The sequence below is a fragment of the Myxine glutinosa genome, chromosome 8 (assembly GCF_964187855.1).
Source record: "Myxine glutinosa chromosome 8, kmMyxGlut1.1, whole genome shotgun sequence".
Taxonomy (NCBI): Eukaryota; Metazoa; Chordata; class Myxini; order Myxiniformes; family Myxinidae; genus Myxine; species Myxine glutinosa.
Window position 1 is genome coordinate 2728993 of NC_136268.1, and position 17982 is coordinate 2746974.

General features: G+C 43.6%; 2 protein-coding genes across 2 annotated transcripts in view; both read left to right on the forward strand.

Moving 5' to 3' along the window:
- The window catches only part of LOC137412855 (kinesin-like protein KIF13A), a 232334-nt gene that overhangs the window by 90760 nt on the left and 123592 nt on the right, over positions 1–17982 (forward strand). Inside the window, 11 exon segments of the mRNA XM_078782869.1 lie at positions 64–150; positions 793–962; positions 1057–1267; positions 3383–3545; positions 4656–4796; positions 6481–6624; positions 6712–6873; positions 7111–7293; positions 9085–9239; positions 10223–10355; positions 10611–10823. Coding sequence (XP_078638995.1) covers positions 64–150; positions 793–962; positions 1057–1267; positions 3383–3545; positions 4656–4796; positions 6481–6624; positions 6712–6873; positions 7111–7293; positions 9085–9239; positions 10223–10355; positions 10611–10823 — 1762 coding nt within the window.
- LOC144893208 (uncharacterized) overlaps positions 1–17982 on the forward strand; it is a 301836-nt gene that overhangs the window by 29488 nt on the left and 254366 nt on the right. The window lies entirely within an intron of this gene.

Sequence of the window (17982 nt, forward strand, 5' to 3'; positions counted from 1 at the left end):
GACTTGACCTCATGCTTTGTTGGAAAAACTATCCTACTACACCTGTTCTTTTGTTCTGACTAGGACATGTGTGAATGGCAAGAAAATAACCACACCAACCGCTCTGTGGCACGGAGATCGTATTCTATGGGGAAACAACCATTACTTCAGGTTGGTATTGGGGTTGAACTTTGTTTAATTGTGTGGCGTGGCCTAAACGTGATTACGCCAATTTATGTTGCGCTGGACTGCAAGAGGCAATGGGTTCGGTGCTTGGGCTGACTTGATGGTGTAGTTTTTGCATTATTGCATTTTGATCCCATGGGTCTTCTGTCATTATAACATTAGATAATCCCTGCCACTTGAGCAATAACACACTTGCAGGTAGTGCAGGAGAATGAATTCCTAAAAAACAATGCCTGTTTCATTAAATATCTCAACTTTAGGAATTAGTTGACTTAACCTGAATGGGGAAATTAACCCTTTGTTTAATGGAGTTAATAAAATAATCAATTTTGAGAGTCTGGTTTGGTGAGACAATTCACTCTGGTGAGACAATTCACCACCTGAGACTCTGGTCCATAATGGTCTGCTCGTACACAGCAGATTTTACGCATTAGGTCGGTAACTGTTAGGATTGATTGTCATGAACTGTGGCTGTTTACAGTATATTATTAAAGAGCGATTGGTCCCAACTATGTATAAGCATAAATAATATGAAAGAAAATGATGGTGAATTCAGTGGGGTGTTATTTAATCATTTTAGGGGCCTCTGCCAGGGGGACCATAACCATGACCCTAACGCTCACCCAGGGCAAACCTACCAAGGAGGAAGCGCAAAGAGCATGCAATGCCATCTGTTTCCCTTGACGAGATGGGCCAGGTGTGCTCAGCACTAGAAAATGAGTCGTACTCCGATAGTGAGTACGGGTATGAATACGCCAAGATGGAAGTTATGACCCACGCTCAGGATTCAAGTAAAGGTAATACTTGATCGTCGAACACTAATAATACACCTTGTATTTTATATAGTCAACCTCTTCATAACTCCCACTTGCTGTTTTTTTGCTTTCTTAGTACCGGTGGATGTAAATCCTCTTGTGGCAAGTTTAGAGATGCATTACAAACAAGAGAAGCACTTGGCCCTGGAGCAACAACGTAATGTCTATGAGCAGGAATTGCACATGCTCCGGCAGAAAGTTCCTTCTGGGCAGAGCTACATGCACCCTTCTTCTCGCATCTCTCTCCAATCAACTCAACACCGCCTGAGACTCTGGTCCAATGAACGGTGTGTGCGTGTTGACTTTTTGAGTTGCCTTTTCTATGCCTGGAAAATATGAACATCGTTCCAGGTGAGGTAATGGTTCAAGGTGGAAAAGAGATTTGTGCTTTAAAAATTTAACAATTTTTAACTTGACAGGTAGCAAGTAATTTTTAACTCACCAAGCAAGCAACTTAAGAAAAAGATGAAAAATTAACAACTAGCCGGAAAATGTTTTCTGCTTATATTCATTTACTTGTAGGAAAAATGCGTTAAGTGGTGGAAGGACTTGACTGGAGGAAAAGTGAAGACTCGTGCCATCTGTTTGTGCACCGTATCGGGTCGGTGCTTTACCGAGCTCCTGTGATTTGTCACATCAAAGCTGTTTAAAAAGAACATAAGTTTGCTCCAAGTCTCATGGTTACGTCCCAAACATTCGATAGCCCCAGGAACAGGCATTCTTGGCTGTCTGTCCTATTAAATTATCTTAACTCAAATTTCTGGGTGAGTAGCTCATCCGTTTTTTTGAATGGCAAGTCGAGGCTGGAGGAGCGAGAAAATCGGGTGCATCAGGGCAAAACAGAACAAAAGGAACAGCAAAAGGAGCCGGGCCAAACACACATAAAGCTGGATTCAGAATCAAAATATAGGGAGACTTGGACAAATAAAGGATGTGGGGAAGAATGAGGCCACGGGAGGACACATGGGGTGGACAGGATTGATGCAGAAGCAAACACATAGCAAGGAAAAACTGGAAACTTGGAAAGTGGTGGGCTTGTGGAGGTTTAATGGGGGTAGAAAAGATCATGGCTTTGGATGGGGATGATGTGAGATGGTGGTGAACAGCTGTCTTGAAGATAGGGAGGGAAGAATGAGATTGAAGAGAATGTGGAAGTTGGACCACAGATGGGAAAAGAGAGGAATGAATGAGTGGAGGTGATCAATGATCCTGGATTTAAATAGGAAGGGTCTTGCTGGCAAAACATGTGAACCCGACCCAACCTGGGTGGGGGTTGGGGGGATGGGAGGGGGCAGAGCGCTGAAATGGCAGAGGGTGCTAGACCACTGACCTGTCTGCAATGGGAAAGTGACAAGCACATAGACTCAGATTCATCCTGTGAGATTCCAATAATCTTGAGAGCCTTGGTTTCCATGGCATCAGGCTGAGCAAGGCGAGAGGCAGGGGTGCCAGCCCAGAGGTGAGCGCGTTACCACATCAAGCTGTGGCTGAATGCCTTGAAGGTAGTTAAGAGCTCAGGTATGCCAAGGAAGGACTTTGCATGATTGAGGATTCCCAGTCAGTGAATGGCTTTGGATTACAACTTAGAAATGTGGTTTGTCCAGGAAAGATTTTGGCTGATAGTGAGGCCGAAATAACTTTAAGAAGATTGTTAAGAACAATCGCAAGTTTTGCCAGAGTGTCCTTATGGAGAGTCAGCGTGAGTGTGGGGATTTTTTGAGGATTGAAAGTCATATTCCAAGTGATTGACCAGCTTGCGATTCTATCAAGATCTGCCGAGAGGGAAGAGCCAGCTTATCTGGAGGATGAGGGATGTTATGATAGAGTGTGGAGTCACTGGTAAATTCGTACATGATTTTCCCGGAGAGTTAGAGAGATCATTGATGCAGATCAGAAATAAGACGGAGCCCAGAACTTTCCTTTAGGCAATGCAGCTTTGATTGAGATGAGATGAAAGGTTTTCGTTGAGAGCCGCGCATTGGTTACGAGAGTAGAGGAAATCAGGGAGCCATGTGTGGAGTTGGATCCCATAGGCAGAGTTTGGAACGTCCATTGTCTGGGGGAGTTGAGAGAGTGTGAAAATGGATGGATTTTGGAAAGTCCACTGTTTGGAGTCCATTGTCCTATGCTCAGGGCAGAACCTGGTGACCTTCTTTGCCATGTGCCTCGTGCTTTGGTGCTAGACAGGAGCTCTATAATGAATCCCTCGGACATGGCTATCTGCTGAGGAGTATATTTGGTGGAGGATGTTGTGCAGAAAACCAGATGGGCTCCACAGGTGGTGTAAACGATGAGCTGATGTGGATGATTTCGTGCTCCTTCCAATGATTGCACTCAGACCTATTGCGAAGCAGACTCGTGCGTGTATGAGCGTTGCATTCTACCTGTTGCTGCTTTCACAGGGATGGAAATTTTCGGCTAGGTCTGATACATCTGCGGAAGCAAATTGTGCGTGCCAACGAGCTGGTTCGTGAAGCCAACATGCTGGCCGAAGAGATGGGGGTCGATACAGACTATCAGCTGACACTGCAGATCGCTGCAGATAGTCTCAGCGCGAACTCAAAAGTACGTTGTTGGAACATCCGACATCACTTTCTCTTCCTGCTTTGACTCGTACCAATCTGACGAAATTGGTATCGCATATTTTTATTTGTTTTCTTTTTTGAGCTTTCAATTCTAATTATGGATGAATGGAGTCTTTTGCAAGAGAAGCCTATTTTCACATTTTGATCCAGTTGCGTCGCAGCTGCTTTGTTGAGCACAGCTCATGATTTACCTGGTCGGGCCCACTCCTAAACTTTCTCTTTAGGCTTTCTGGTCGTGTTTGTTGTTTATGCTCATAACTGCTTTCAACGGCTTTGTTTTTGGCAACCGTGTATAGCTGAAACGGGGACTCACTCTGGAAGTCTGCCAGGACTGATTGTTTTGGGGCTTTGTGGGCCAGCTTTCCTGGTTTCCTGACCAATGGAATGCACTGGGGTGGGTGGCTTTCCTTTTTTCGCTGGTTTATCTAAATGGGTTTTGCCACGTTTCCACCTGCAACATATGCCATGTCGGTGGAATGATCAATTTCATGTATGAATTAATAGCTTGACCCAATGCCGATGTGTGCATCTTCCCCCTGAGGGTTGTTATCTTCTGAGAGGCCTTTGCATCATTGTCCTTTGCTGTGAAAAATCCATCACTATACAATCTTCCGTAACACATGATGCTGCTCGATCTGGTTAATAAATGCAACTTTTAAAACAAGACTCAAACTTCAAGCGTAATCATTCTGAGGCATTTGAAGTTGCGAATGGCTGCCACAAGCCAACCTTGTGAGCATTCCAGAAATTCCTGGCACCGTTTGCAGGTGGATATGTAACAAGACAGTTGGGCAGAGCCGTTTAGCTACGTGCTGTGACCATGTGATGTGCATTGTGCCTTTTACATCATTTACCTGGCTTGATTTTGTGGTATATGCTCTTTCGTTCATGAATTTATTTCATGTTATCCTGATTAAGCCGAGTACTGACATATTGGATCTGAGGTGAGTAGTGTGCATTTCGTGTGTGTGTGTGTGTGTGTGTGTGTGTGTGTGTGTGTGTGTGTGTGTGTGTGTGTGTGTGTGTGTGTGTGTGTGTGTGTGTGTGTGTGTGTGTGTGTGTGTGTGTGTGTGTGTGTGTGTGTATACAGCGAGGTACCATGGTCAGCGAACCAGCCGTGCAGGTGTGGAGGAAGGGTTTCAATTCCCAGCTGTGGTCCCTGGACAAGTTGGAAAACCGACTGGTTGATATGAGAGATAGGTATCAAGAGTGCCGTCAAGGCAACGCGCAGGTGTTGTGCACTACACCAGACATCCTGCATCTTGTTCCATACTTGACTTTATAACTACAATAGTCATCTCATCCTTTGCTACTACTACAATCTCCTCTCTACTTAATGCATAAAAAGAATGCCCAAAACTATCATCTCTAAAGTCTTTGTGGATGTCACTTCTGGTAAAGTTTTCCATCATGGTTTTATATATAGTGCACCGAAAGGAGATGTTTCAGCTTGTGGCGGGGAGCATTATTTTGAGCAGGAACACCTATCGGCTTTGTTTTAATGTATTGTTGTGGATCCCAGGGTCTATCGACGTACTAAGGGTGGGGTTTAGACCCTGTCTCCCCACAGACCCCGGGTCCACGGGCCGTCGACCACGGCAAAACTCGCGTCGGCAGGTTGCGTAGCAACTTCAATTGCCAATCTCCCAATCACGGATCGAAGGGTTATCGATCGTGACCCGAATACCTTGCGAGACCACGTGGCCATGAAGACCGGGGATTGAACCCTTCGCGTTCCCATCAAGTGCGCCGAGCGGATCGCACGGTGTGGGTTGCGGCTTTACCCTGCGTGATCGGCGGGCCTAATTGAGCAACCGGATTTGGTTTTGGACGATGCTGGGTCAATGGATTAAAGCACGCACACGAGCAGGTCGAAAGGAAACAAAATGTACACGTCTTTTATTTACAATTGCACAGAAAAAAGGACGAGAAGCAGACTTAACAATCCTTACCTATCTAATCCCAACATCGGCACCTGGCACACTCGCACACACACATGGAATGAATCGCACACCAGTTAGACTCATACTGGTGGACGTGCGGACGATGACTTGGGTCCGGCAGTTTCCGCGCGTGGCGCACGGTTCGATCCAACAGACAGCACGAAGGAGGATCGCACGGAGGATGATCCGCCGCAAAGGGGTCAGGTCAGCACAGACGACGAACCAGCACGGATGACGAACGAGCTCGAGGACGAAGGAGAAGCGCAGCACGGACGAACCAGCTCGTAGGACGGTCGGCTTGAAATACAAACGAGGAGAGAGAGCCCTAAGGGCGATGGGCAAGGACCTTTATCAGGTGGTGTCCTCTTCTCGAAGATTCCACAGTCTCCCATTGGTAGCTTTTAGTCATGTGTGGTCATTCAGCCCCGCCTTTTGGAAGGTTTCATTCCCTGCCTCCTTTTGGAAGGTTTCATTCCCCGCCTCCTTTTGGAAGGTTTCATTCCCCGCCTCCTTTTGGAAGGTTTCATTCCCCGCCTCCTTTTTGGACGGTTTCATTCCCCGCCTACCACTGTCGCGGTTGGTCATGTGGATTGTTTCTCCCCGCCAACGAACCAACGTCTTCGTTCAACCATACGAGTGGTTGGAATCCTGCCTAACTCGACGCATATCTGCTTTAATTACTGCACAATGGGAAGGGAGCGAATCTTTACATTTAATAATAAATAACTGACGACTGCAGGCTACATGTTGTCATGTAATTAACTAGAGGGGGTGTTCTTTATTGCAAAACCACAACAGTATTTAATAAATGTGTAATTATTGTGGAACATCTTGATACCACCTGTGAAATGCTTATTATTTATTTCCCCTGAGACCTATTTTGCCTCAGCAGGTATGAATGCTTCCCAGTTGGTCTTGTTGGACATTTCCATCATTACCTGCTCACTTGTTTTTGTGTCCTATTCTGAACAGGGGTTACAAGATGAAGATGACCCATTTTTTGAAGTTCAGGCAAATCACACACTCATTGGAGTTGCTAACGTGTTCCTCGAGTGTCTCTTTTATGACGATGTGAAGCTGCAGTATGGAGTGCCAATCCTAAGTCAGCATGGGGAGGTAATGCTCTTTCTTCTTGTTAACTTTCTCCTCGAGTTGACAAGTTGTCAACAAAGACTGAGTTTCCGCTGTTCATGTTTGACGCAGGTGTGTGGACGGCTGCACGTGGAGCTGACTCGGTTGTCTGGCCCAGTGCTGGAGGCAAGCTATGATGACGATTATGACAACGACGATGATGATAGTTCATTTGGAAGCCTTGAAAGTGATGACGAAAATGAAAGAAGTCCCAAGCGACATCTACAGTTTCAGGTGAGACAGACAGGGGGAGAGATGGAGGTTTGGACTGAGAGAGATAGAGGGAAGGAGAGAGATATGTGGTGGAATTTCTTCATTTTGTGAAGTAACTAACTGCTATGTTCTTGAAATTTAAGATGAGGGCGATAATTTGCTAACTTGCCTGGATTGCTTTGAAGGAGAACTTTTCAATCTGATCTCCTGATGACAATAGACAGTGAACGTCTGTCTTTCCCATATGCGTGCATGTAGGTGCGAATCCGAGAGGCTGTGGGCCTGCCTGCGGATCTGTCCCACTTTGTGTTTTGCCAATACCAGAGTTGGAACAAGCCAACCCCCATTGTTGTGCCGCCAATTATCGACGCTGATACACCCAGCAAGGCTGATGTTCCTGGGATTCGTCTGCAAGGATCTGTGAAGTTCGACTACTCAGAGGTAGGGTCGCAAATGTAGAGGCAAGAGGACAGGAATTGGTTGATTGTAGTTTAAAGTATACTTAGGATGGAATATTAATCATGACATATTGTCACGTGAAAAAGTAAGTACACCCCATGTAAAGTTTTGACTTTTTCAACATATTTCAACATACAGCTATTTGAACTTCATTTCACCAATATTGATAGATAAAGGTGATATAATATAACAAATATCATGAAACATTTACATTTTGTGGTCCATTGTATAATTTAATTAAACATAAATGCAAATTTCGCATGTGGACAAAGTAAGTACACCCCTGGCTCGAATAGGTGGTATTGCCCCCTTTGGCAGAAACAACCTCAAGTAGGCGTTTCTTATAACTGCCTACCAGTCTCTGACATCGACTGGGAGAAATTTTTGCCCAGTCCTCCATGCAGAATTCTTTCAGCTGTGTGATGTTTGAGGGATTTCTTGCATGCACAGCTCGTTTCAAATCCCCCCACAACATCTCGATGGGACTTAGATCTGGACTTTGACTTGGCCATTCCAGACCACTCCATTTCTTTATTTTCAGCCATTCCTTGGTGGATTTACTGGTATGTTTAGGGTCATTGTCATGTTGCAAGGTCCACCTTCGGTTGAGCTTCAACTTTCCGACAGATGGCCTCACATTATCCTCAAGCACCCTCTGGTACAATGAAGAATTCATAGTGGATTACATGATGGTGAGCTGCCCAGGCCCTGATGCAGCAAAGCTGCCCCAAACCATAATATTTCCACCACCATGCTTTACAGTTGGTATCAGGTTCTTGTGGTCAAATGCTGTCTTTTGTTTTCGCCAAACATGTCTTCTGGTACTGTGGCCAAATAGCTCTACCTTTGACTCATTGTCCAGAGCACATTGTTCCAGAAGTGCTGGTCTTTGCCTCAGTGTTCATTGGCAAACTTTAATCTTCCCCTGATGTTCTTTCTGGACAGCAAAGGTTTCCTCCTGGCACACCTCCCATATAGATCAAATTTGTGCAGCCTCTTTCTAATGGTAGACTCGTGCACTTTGATATCAACAGTGGCAAGAGCTACCTGTCGGTCCCGTGATGACATTCTGGGGTTCTTAGAGACTTCTTTCAGCATCTTGCAGTCTGCTCTCGGTCTGAACTTGCTGGGGCGGCCTGGCCTGAACAAGTTGGCAGTTGTTTGGAATCTGCTCCACTTGTAGATGATCTTGCGCACAGTCGAATGATTGATTTCAAATTGTTTGGAGATCTTTTTAAATCCCTTCCCAGACTCGTAGGCATATATAACCTTCTTTCCGAAGGCCTCAGAGAGCTCTTTTGATCGAGGCATGGTGACGCCGCACACTTCAACAACAAAGAGCAAACCAAACTAAATGTCTGAGGTTTAAATAAGACAGGTTCCTCCAAGATCCTCTCTAACGATGTTGTAATCATTTGCACCTGAACTGGTGCACCTGATTCTAAATTTAGGTATTTGAAGTAGTGATAAATGTAGGGGTGTACTTACTTTTTCCACATGCGAAATTTGCATTTATGTTTATTTAAATTATACAATGGACTACAAAATGTAAATGTTTCATGATATTTGTTATATTATATCACCTTTATCTATCAATATTGTTGAAATGAAGATCAAATAGCTGTATGTTGAAATATGTTGAAAAAGTCAAAACTTTACATGGGGTGTACTTACTTTTTCACGTGACTGTGTATATATATATATATAAATAATAATTTCTGTATCGAGGGAACACGGAACATATGTGTGATAGTATGCTTTGTGGCAAACCAGGACTTCTCATTTCCGGTAACGGAAGAGCTTGTCGAGTTATTGGCTGATGGTGCACTGGCTATTGAGGTGTGGGGACATCGTCAAGGCTGGGCAGGGCGCATTGCACAGTGGGATTACAGCGCACGACAAGAGAAATCCTCATCACTGCAAGACCGGTGAGGAGTAATGCCATGGGACATTGGTCCTGCTTGGTTTGGTTTCTGTTCTGTTTCTGAAATGCACTTCACCGAAGACCTGGAGTTTGTACGTGAATGACGTGCAAGGCTTGGTATAACCACCGTTTAGGTGCAAGGCTTGGTATCCAATGAGAAAATTGATGCAGGACATGACGTCACCACTAATGTATCCAGGCCTCATGTTTTGAATGTACATACTTTTGACGGTATAAGATTCACACTTGGAGTTTAGTTTGAATCCGAGAGACCAAAGCAGGACGTAGTCTGACTGTATGAGAAACACACGTATGATGTCCCCATGCATGCGAAGCGATAAGCGGGGTCAAGCAATTGGTTCACTTCTGTTTGTCTACAAACGTCAGTTTATGATCAAAGACCAACTTGCTTTCAATTGAATGTTTTATTTTGAACATGAATCGGAAGAAAAAACTTATCGTTTAGCAGTAATTTGGAAATGAGATAATTAAATAATTGAGTCACCAATTAAAAAGTGAGAGGTTTGATTCCGGCAATTATCAAGCTATGGCTTACAGCTCGTACCTGATCTGTCAGATCTTAGAAGCTAATTTATGTGAGAAGCTGGTCCTGGATTCCTGGTTTGTAATTGGATGGGAGATCCTCCTTGGAAAGCTGTGAGACGTCTCATTGAGCAGCATGCTTGTCCTGTATTTGTTCTTCTGTAGGATCAAATCTGACTAAAACCACCATCCTGTTGTGGTACCTGCATGGGCTTGTGTGGTTACGGCTAAATCGCCTCCTCGTACTATGTCGCACATTGCACGCCCAAGCAGGGAAAATCTAGCAGCAGCGAAAACCGCTCTAGCAGGGAAAATGGCCTTAAAATGCCTGTTGTTGTTGTTGTTGTTGTTGTTTATGCACGGCCATTTGCGATTTCAGGTCAGACCTGCCACTCTGTGGATTTGTATTTTACTCCTCCTGACCTTCCTCATTGATGTGTGCAGGTGGGCTGAGGTCACACGACGTTTGGCTCTCTGGGTTCAGGTTCAGGAGATGAATGAGAATGGCGTGTACATGCCGGTAGACGTGCAGCCATCGCGTGAAGTTGGCACCGGAGGGATCTTTCAATTGAAACAGGTACAGCAGCACATCAGAAGGTTAGTGAGGCTTTACAGGTTAAGGTTTTACATGTTCCATTGTTTTGCAATGGTTTCGTATCAAACAATTTTGTTGATGAGAACAGTAAGAATTTAGCAACCGTGGGCGAGGAGAGGAGTCGCGGGTGTGGAGGACGGGGGGTGGGGAGGGGGGTTTGTTGCACACTGACCATTTTGGGGTGTTCCATTGTCCTTAATCTTTGGTACTTCCTCATTCTTGCATTGTCCACCCCAGGGCCAATCGCGCCGGTTACAGGCATCTGTGCACCCGCTCGCTCCCGGCACTCTGCCCATAATGTTGGATGGCATTGTCTCCATCTCCGTTGGGGCTATCACTATGCAGCACAAGGGCAAAGGCCGTTCACACCAAGATCACATGCAGTTATCATTTGGCCGAGATGTTGACCGAATGTCCCCCGATTCTTCGGAGCTGCACGTATACAATGATGTAATCGAGCATCTTATTGCATCTATACTGTCTTATACATAATGTTTGTGGCAGCTGCAATGTCTAAACCGAGAAAGTGCAGTGTTTTCATAACATGTATCATTTGCACAATTAACTTGCGCCATATGTAGTCCAAGCCATTTAACCCAAATATGGGGCCAGATAGGAAAAAACTGCAACACATATATCAGTGCGAAATTGTATGCAGTAATATATACCAGATAACATATCAAAAGTCTAAAGCTCTAAAAATATGGGGTGTCTGTCAAAATCACTGGTACATGGACCCCCCTTTTCATCCTTTTGCGGTACGATTTGTTCACATTTTGCGATACATTCCGAGCACATGGTATATAATTATCTATCTATAATTCCAGTAATCTCTGTGTGTTTGTTTGTACGTTTGTACGTTTGTACGTTTGTACGTTTGTTTGTTTGTCTGTGACCGCTGTTTCTCGACAACCACGGGTCCGATATACTTTAAACTTGCCAGGTATATTGCTGGGGACCCGAGGATGTGCCTTTTCAAGGTTTGAAATTAATCGGACACGTACTTACCGAGCTATGGCGATTTAGCCGTTCGCCGTTCGCTTTGGCGTTGCGAATGGACCAAACCATTGCATGTAAATAGAGGGGGGGGTTCTGTGGTCGTTGCGAATGGACCAAACCATTCATGTAAATAGAGGGGGGGGGGGGTTCTGTGGTCGTTACTGCCACGTGGTTTCAAAGTTTTTTTTTGTTGTTGTTGTTTGCACGCATGTTTTTTTGCACCCACGTACGGGCACGCCCTAGGATGTTTACACACACACACCCCTACACAAATTTTTTTTTTTTTTTTTTTTTTGGCAAGGAACGGGCACCCACGTACGGGCACGTCCTAGCTTATATATAGTACGGGCATGCCCTAGTACTTTTAATATCAGGAATTACAGCATGTTACAGCCCCAGTACGGCCCGTACGGAACAAAAAAATAAGCACGTAAACAAAATTCCCAATAGCTAAATACTGATCACTGATATGCAAATACATGAATCACTTGTCATGACTGTTTCAGAATTATGGCACATTTTGTTGATTAAAATCACAAACTCATAATAAAATCACATATAGAGAAACTAATAATACTGACTCATAAAATACTGTCGGAAGTCAAGGATTCGCTTAAAAGTAAAAAAAATGTCCACAATTAACTAATTCAGCTGCATGTAACAGTCTATAACAACAGTCCACTACCTAATCATCATTTTCCTCGTCATCGTCGTCGCTGAAACTGTCCAGGACGGAGTTGGTGCAGCCAGATCCACGGCACTGACCACAAGCAGGAGAACACTCCAAGTTGTTCTTGCGGCATGTACACCGTGCGGAACCACAATCGGTCGAACAGTTGCACCGGATAACATTCAACAAATCCTGAGGTGCTGGAGGGAGGTCGGTCATAACAGGAACAAGATTGCCGTCGCTCATTCTCCAGCCCCAATCCACTGGTTGTAGGCTGTTGTTTCCTTTCCACTGCTGTATTTGCAGATACACCCGTCTGCTGTGATATCTCGCTGCAGCAGATGTGGGCGGTAAGGTCTGTGGGAGTATCTTCGAAGTCTTGACTGCGACCTGTTCACAAAACCGCTTGTACCTGAGGGAATCCAAACTTTCATCAGGTTTACCCTTGTAGAGACACACGAGTGCTATCTCTCCTGCAGCCTCGACCACATCTGGTGATGCATCCTCAGCCAAGAACTGTTGGGATTGAGTTTGGAAGAGTGTGCTCATCATGAATTTCTTCAGTGACGCTCCTTTGCCAAGGCCGTACAGTCGAGACGTCGTGTCACATCCCAATACTGCGTGTATGAATAGGATGCTTTCACACACAGCTGCACCTAGCTGACGTTTCATGGACTTCACATTCCAGATGTGGTTTGGTTTTGTAGTGGATTTTGCCTGACTATACATAAACAAGTCGTGTGCTTCTAGGTTTGCGTAGAAGCAGAGTAGGACGATCAGATCTGTGTCTTCTCCTATAAGGGCTGTGTTCCTCATGTTCGCCGAACTGACTGCGGTCTGGACGATTAGCAGGTCAGCATCTTCCTGGGAATGATGGGTCTGGCATCCAGAAAGCCGGAGGTATCTGCTCAACATGTTGATGAAGTTCTGTTTGTTGTTGAGGTTTCCCAGGAAGATGTCTTTCTTCATGGTCAACTTCATGTCATCAGTGAAAGTCACTTCTGGTCCACCTCTACCTGCTGCTCGCCTCTGGTGGGTCATGTGCTTGGTTGATTGACCAAGATATCCATCAAATATTACGATGGCCTTTCCGTACTTTCTTGTAACATAGTCACAGTGGAGCATGCAGATCTCTCGATATGTTGGTGAACCACGTGGCCATGGTATACGGTGCAGCAGACTTCCACCATCCAAGACATACTGGATTTCGCTGATTGACTTTATGGTACCTGGTTCAAGTTTAGACCAGATAGCATCTCCGAGTACGGACTTCTGGGCTTCACGTAGCATCAGCTTTTCATCAAACAGCGCAGGTGGATGAGGGCATAACTCAAAGCGAAACATCTCTTCCTTATCTTCAGCAGATTTTGAGATGATGATGAGACGCTGGAATAGCAGTTCTGGGTCTATCTGTACCTGGTCTTTACCAACTCGCACAGATGATCTGGCCTTCAGAAATGTGGTGGCTTGGTCTTTGCGCTTGAACGTGTAGTGGACAACTGACTGATTTGTCATGGAGTGCATGATCTTGTCTCCAATGAGCTTGGCATTGTCGACATCAACCTTACTGCCAGCGTTGACACGTCATTATGTTCCTGAGGGATGGATGACACTTGAAAGGATTTCTGTCAACTAGAGCGACCTGTAGTGTACTTGTATCTTGCATGTCGCGATGCTGCCTGGTTTTGCCCATCTCTTTGTTCTGTTCACCTGTGCTGTACTGCACTCCAGTGAGCTCTTGCATCGATCTGTTCGTCTCCGAACAAGCCGGCATGGACAAAAGCCACGTTAACCGTTGTTGCTCTGTCATTCCTCTTCCTCTTGTTAACCCCCCGCTGGTCTTCATACTTCTCATGAGTACTTGCTCAATCATCAGGTCTGAGGAAATTCCAGCCCAAGCTCTACTACTTCTTCGGGCGACATGGAAGCCCTGAGTAAACTTACGGTGCACATCTGGATAGTCCTGTTCTAAGCTGTGCATTATTTGCAGGTAAATCCTGGCAGACTTAGCATAGAGTGAATGACCTGAGGCTGCTACATAAGTAGTGTATATATGTTGCTTCTGGGACACTCTCATTTTCCCATTGACTTACATGTTAATTTTTCCCCTCCCTCATTGCCCCTAAACACCTCTATTTCTCTCACCCTGTTCTTTACGAACCTTCTAACCTTTTGACATGTTATCCTTATTCATTAGACCACTTAAACAATGGTCCTTCTGTGTGAACCTGTGATCCTTCTGACCTTATGGACCTTTTAACCTTTTACTCTTAATATCATCTGGTGAATCATCTTTGGCCCACTCAAACAACGACCCTACAAATATTTGTTTATGCGTGGGAAATAATTTAATTCTCTTGCCACTCTCTTCACCATCTAATATATTAACAAAAAATATGTTTGAGTTTGGTTCTTTATTAAGATATTTTAACTGAGCTAAGATAAAATGGTAAACCTCCCTCAATGTTCTTGTTTGAGCGCCTCCAGTGCCACACACTTTTTGGTAGGCTCTGTCCACCTTTTGTTAAGCTCCGTCCACTTTTTGGTAAGCCCCGCCCCTTTCGGTAAGCCCCGCCCACTTTTTGTGAAGTCCCACCCACTTTTTGTGAAGCCCGCCCACTTTTTGCCAAGCCCCGCCCACTTTTTGCTAAGCCCCGCCCACTTTGGCTAAGCCCCACCCACTTTTGCTAAGCCCCACCCACTTTATAAACTCTTTAGCATTGTATCATTTCCAGGTAATACATTACATCATTTTCAGGGAATTCCCATCACATCATTTCCAGTTAAGACACGCCCAGGGAATTTCCACAGGAAATGACACACCCAGTCCTTATAAAAGGCACCAACCACACAGGCTTTTTCAAACGCTTTCTGCTTCACTTGAGAATGGACTACTATGCCGAAATGGAATGGGATAACTTTGCTATTCCTTGGAGTCCTACTACCTGTGTAGAACTCAACCTTCAGATTGATGAACTGGACTCGAACCTCTCATCAATGGAGGTAAGTTTGTTTATTTATTTATTTATTTATTTATTTAATTAATTATTAATTTACTTTTTTTTTTTTTTTTTTTTTTTTTTTAGATGAGACTCGTGTAAGAGTTAACAAAGTTTATTTTAATATTCATAGAGCTTGATTTATACAAATAAAAATATTGTATTAAATTAATACATTGTTATTTTCTTTCACAGGAAATTGTATCTGAGATACGAAATGAAAATTCTGCTTTTAACACAACTTGGGATGAAGTAATTTTTTTGTTTGAAGACATTTTGAACAACCAAGACCCCCAGAACGAGTTCTACCTTGATGACCCAGCCAAAGAGTTATACCTTGGAGATCCACAAAATCCTGAAAAAGAGTTTTACCATGATGATACTTGTTGTGAGTTATCAAAACAAAACCCACTGAACAAGTTCTACCTTGATGAGCCAGAATACAAGTCATACATTGGAGACCCACAAATTTCTGAAAATTGGGAAAGGGGAGTTCTCCCTGATGGTCCGCAGTTATACTATGTGAGACACATCGTAGAAACCCTAAAAAATTGTGAAATGGGAATTCTCCCTGATGGTCCGCAGTTATACTATGTGAGACACATCATAGAAACCCTAAAAAATTGGGCAAGGAGAGTTCTCCCTGATGGTCCGCAGTTATACTATGTGAGACACATCATAGAAACCCTAAAAAATTGGGAAAGGGAAGTTTTCCCTGATGGTCCGCAGTTATACTATGTGAGACTTATCACGGAAACCCCCAATATTTCTGAAAATTGTGGTTCTACCTTGGGGACTTGGAAAGATGGTTATATTTTTGGAGACTCGGAATGGGGGTTTTGTTTTGATGACTCGGAATGTGATACCTATCTTGGAGGCTCAACAGGAATGTGGTTATACCTTGGGAACTTGGAAAGTTGGTTTTATTTTGGAGACTCTACCTGTGGGGTTCCTCTTGGAGACTCTTTGGATTCTAAAGCAATGAACAATGTTCTTTATTTAATGACGCTTGATTTAAGCAATATCAAGAAAGTTCGAGGAAGAAAATGCTGGAAAATTCTTTCTTCCCATTTCTACTTCTTCAAACTTGAAAGCCTTGAAAGACAGAATTGGAGGAAGAGGAAAAAAAAAAAAAACGTATTTAAAAAAAGAAGAAAAGAAAGATTATGTTAGGGTTTGGGTGGGATTTTGAATGTGAGGGTTAGGGATGGGGTTGGGTTAGGGTTGGGATTTTGAATGTGAGGGTTAGGGTTAGGGTTGGGGTTGGGTTAGGGATGGGGTTGGGTTAGCGATGGGGTTGGGTTAGGGATGGGTTGGGTTAGGGATGGGGTTGGGTTAGGGATGGGTTTGGGTTAGGGATGGGGTTGGGTTAGGGTTGGGATTTTGAATGTGAGGGTTAGGGTTGGGGTTGGGGTTGGGTTAGGGATGGGATTGGGTTAGGGTTGGGATTTTGAATGTGAGGGTTAGGGATGGGTTGGGTTAGGGATGGGGTTGGGTTAGGGATGGGGTTGGGTTAGGGTTGGGATTTTGAATGTGAGGGTTAGGGTTGGGGTTGGGTTAGGGATGGGGTTGGGTTAGGGATGGGGTTGGGTTAGGGATGGGGTTGGGTTAGGGATGGGTGGGTTGGGTTAGGGATGGGGTTGGGTTAGGGATGGGTTTGGGTTAGGGATGGGGTTGGGTTGGGGTTGGGTTAGGGTTTGTATATTATTATGACTCACTCACACATACACACACACACAAAAGTTAAGCCCCAACTAAAAAGTTGTGGGATTCTGTGTTTGGGGTTCACAGATTTAAAAACGTATCCCCATTATACACACACAAAAGTTAAGCCCCAACTGGAAAGTTGAGGGATTCTGTGTTTGGGGTTGACGGATTTAAAAACGTATCCCCATTATACACACACAAAAGTTAAGCCCCAACTAAAAAGTTGTGGGATTCTGTGTTTGGGGTTCACAGATTTAAAAACGTATCCCCATTACATTTTATTTATTTATTTATTATTTTCAAGGGTATTATCTGCTTACTTGTGTTTTTTGTAATTCTTGCGAGTAAAATGAACCCAAGATTTCTTCTCCATTTAAATCATATAATTTGTAGGTCCAAGGGACTGTATCCATTACATCAATGATTTTAAATAATTCACGAGTCCATTTTTGTGTATAACCTTTCTCAAAATGACTTTTCCATTTGTATATTCTTACAATATCACCAACTTTAAACTTGGGCTTTCTCAAATTAATCTCCTTTTCATATTCTAATTTTGTAAATGTTTCTGATGGTTTTGATTTTGTTGATGAATGAACTGTATTATTGTAATTATCTACAATATCCTGAATTAAATACACCCATTTTTGAGAACCGAGTTGTGTGAATTTTTTATATAATTTCTCTTTTAAAGTACGATTAAAATGCTCAATAACAACTGCCTTTCCTTCATTAAAGGTGCTGTATAATTTAATACCCTTCCCCTTAAGAAATTTCATGAATATTTTGTTATAGAACTCTGTTCCCTCATCAGTCCATAACTTCTTTGGTTTCCTTTTATCCCGATCAAATATTAGCTTAAAGGCTAACATTAAAGTATCACCCCTTTTATTTTTTAAAGGGACAACCCAGGCAAATCTACTCCTCAAATCAATAACGGTTAAAGCATACCTGTATCCCCTGTCATTATTCAATTCAATTAAATCAGCGGACCATATGTGGTCGGTGTATTTAGAATAAACCTTCCTTCTTTTAAACTTTGTGATTATAGGTTTGTGTAATTATTCAGCCAAAAGCTCCTCAGTCTTGATGACATCATTAGAGCCTAATAGTTTTTTGAGGAATAACCAAGACCAAGTTTCAATTTAGCATTTATCAAATTTCTCACAATAAACCTATCAACTTTCTCTCTCAACGTAGGATTTTGTATCAAAGACAAATTATACAACATTTC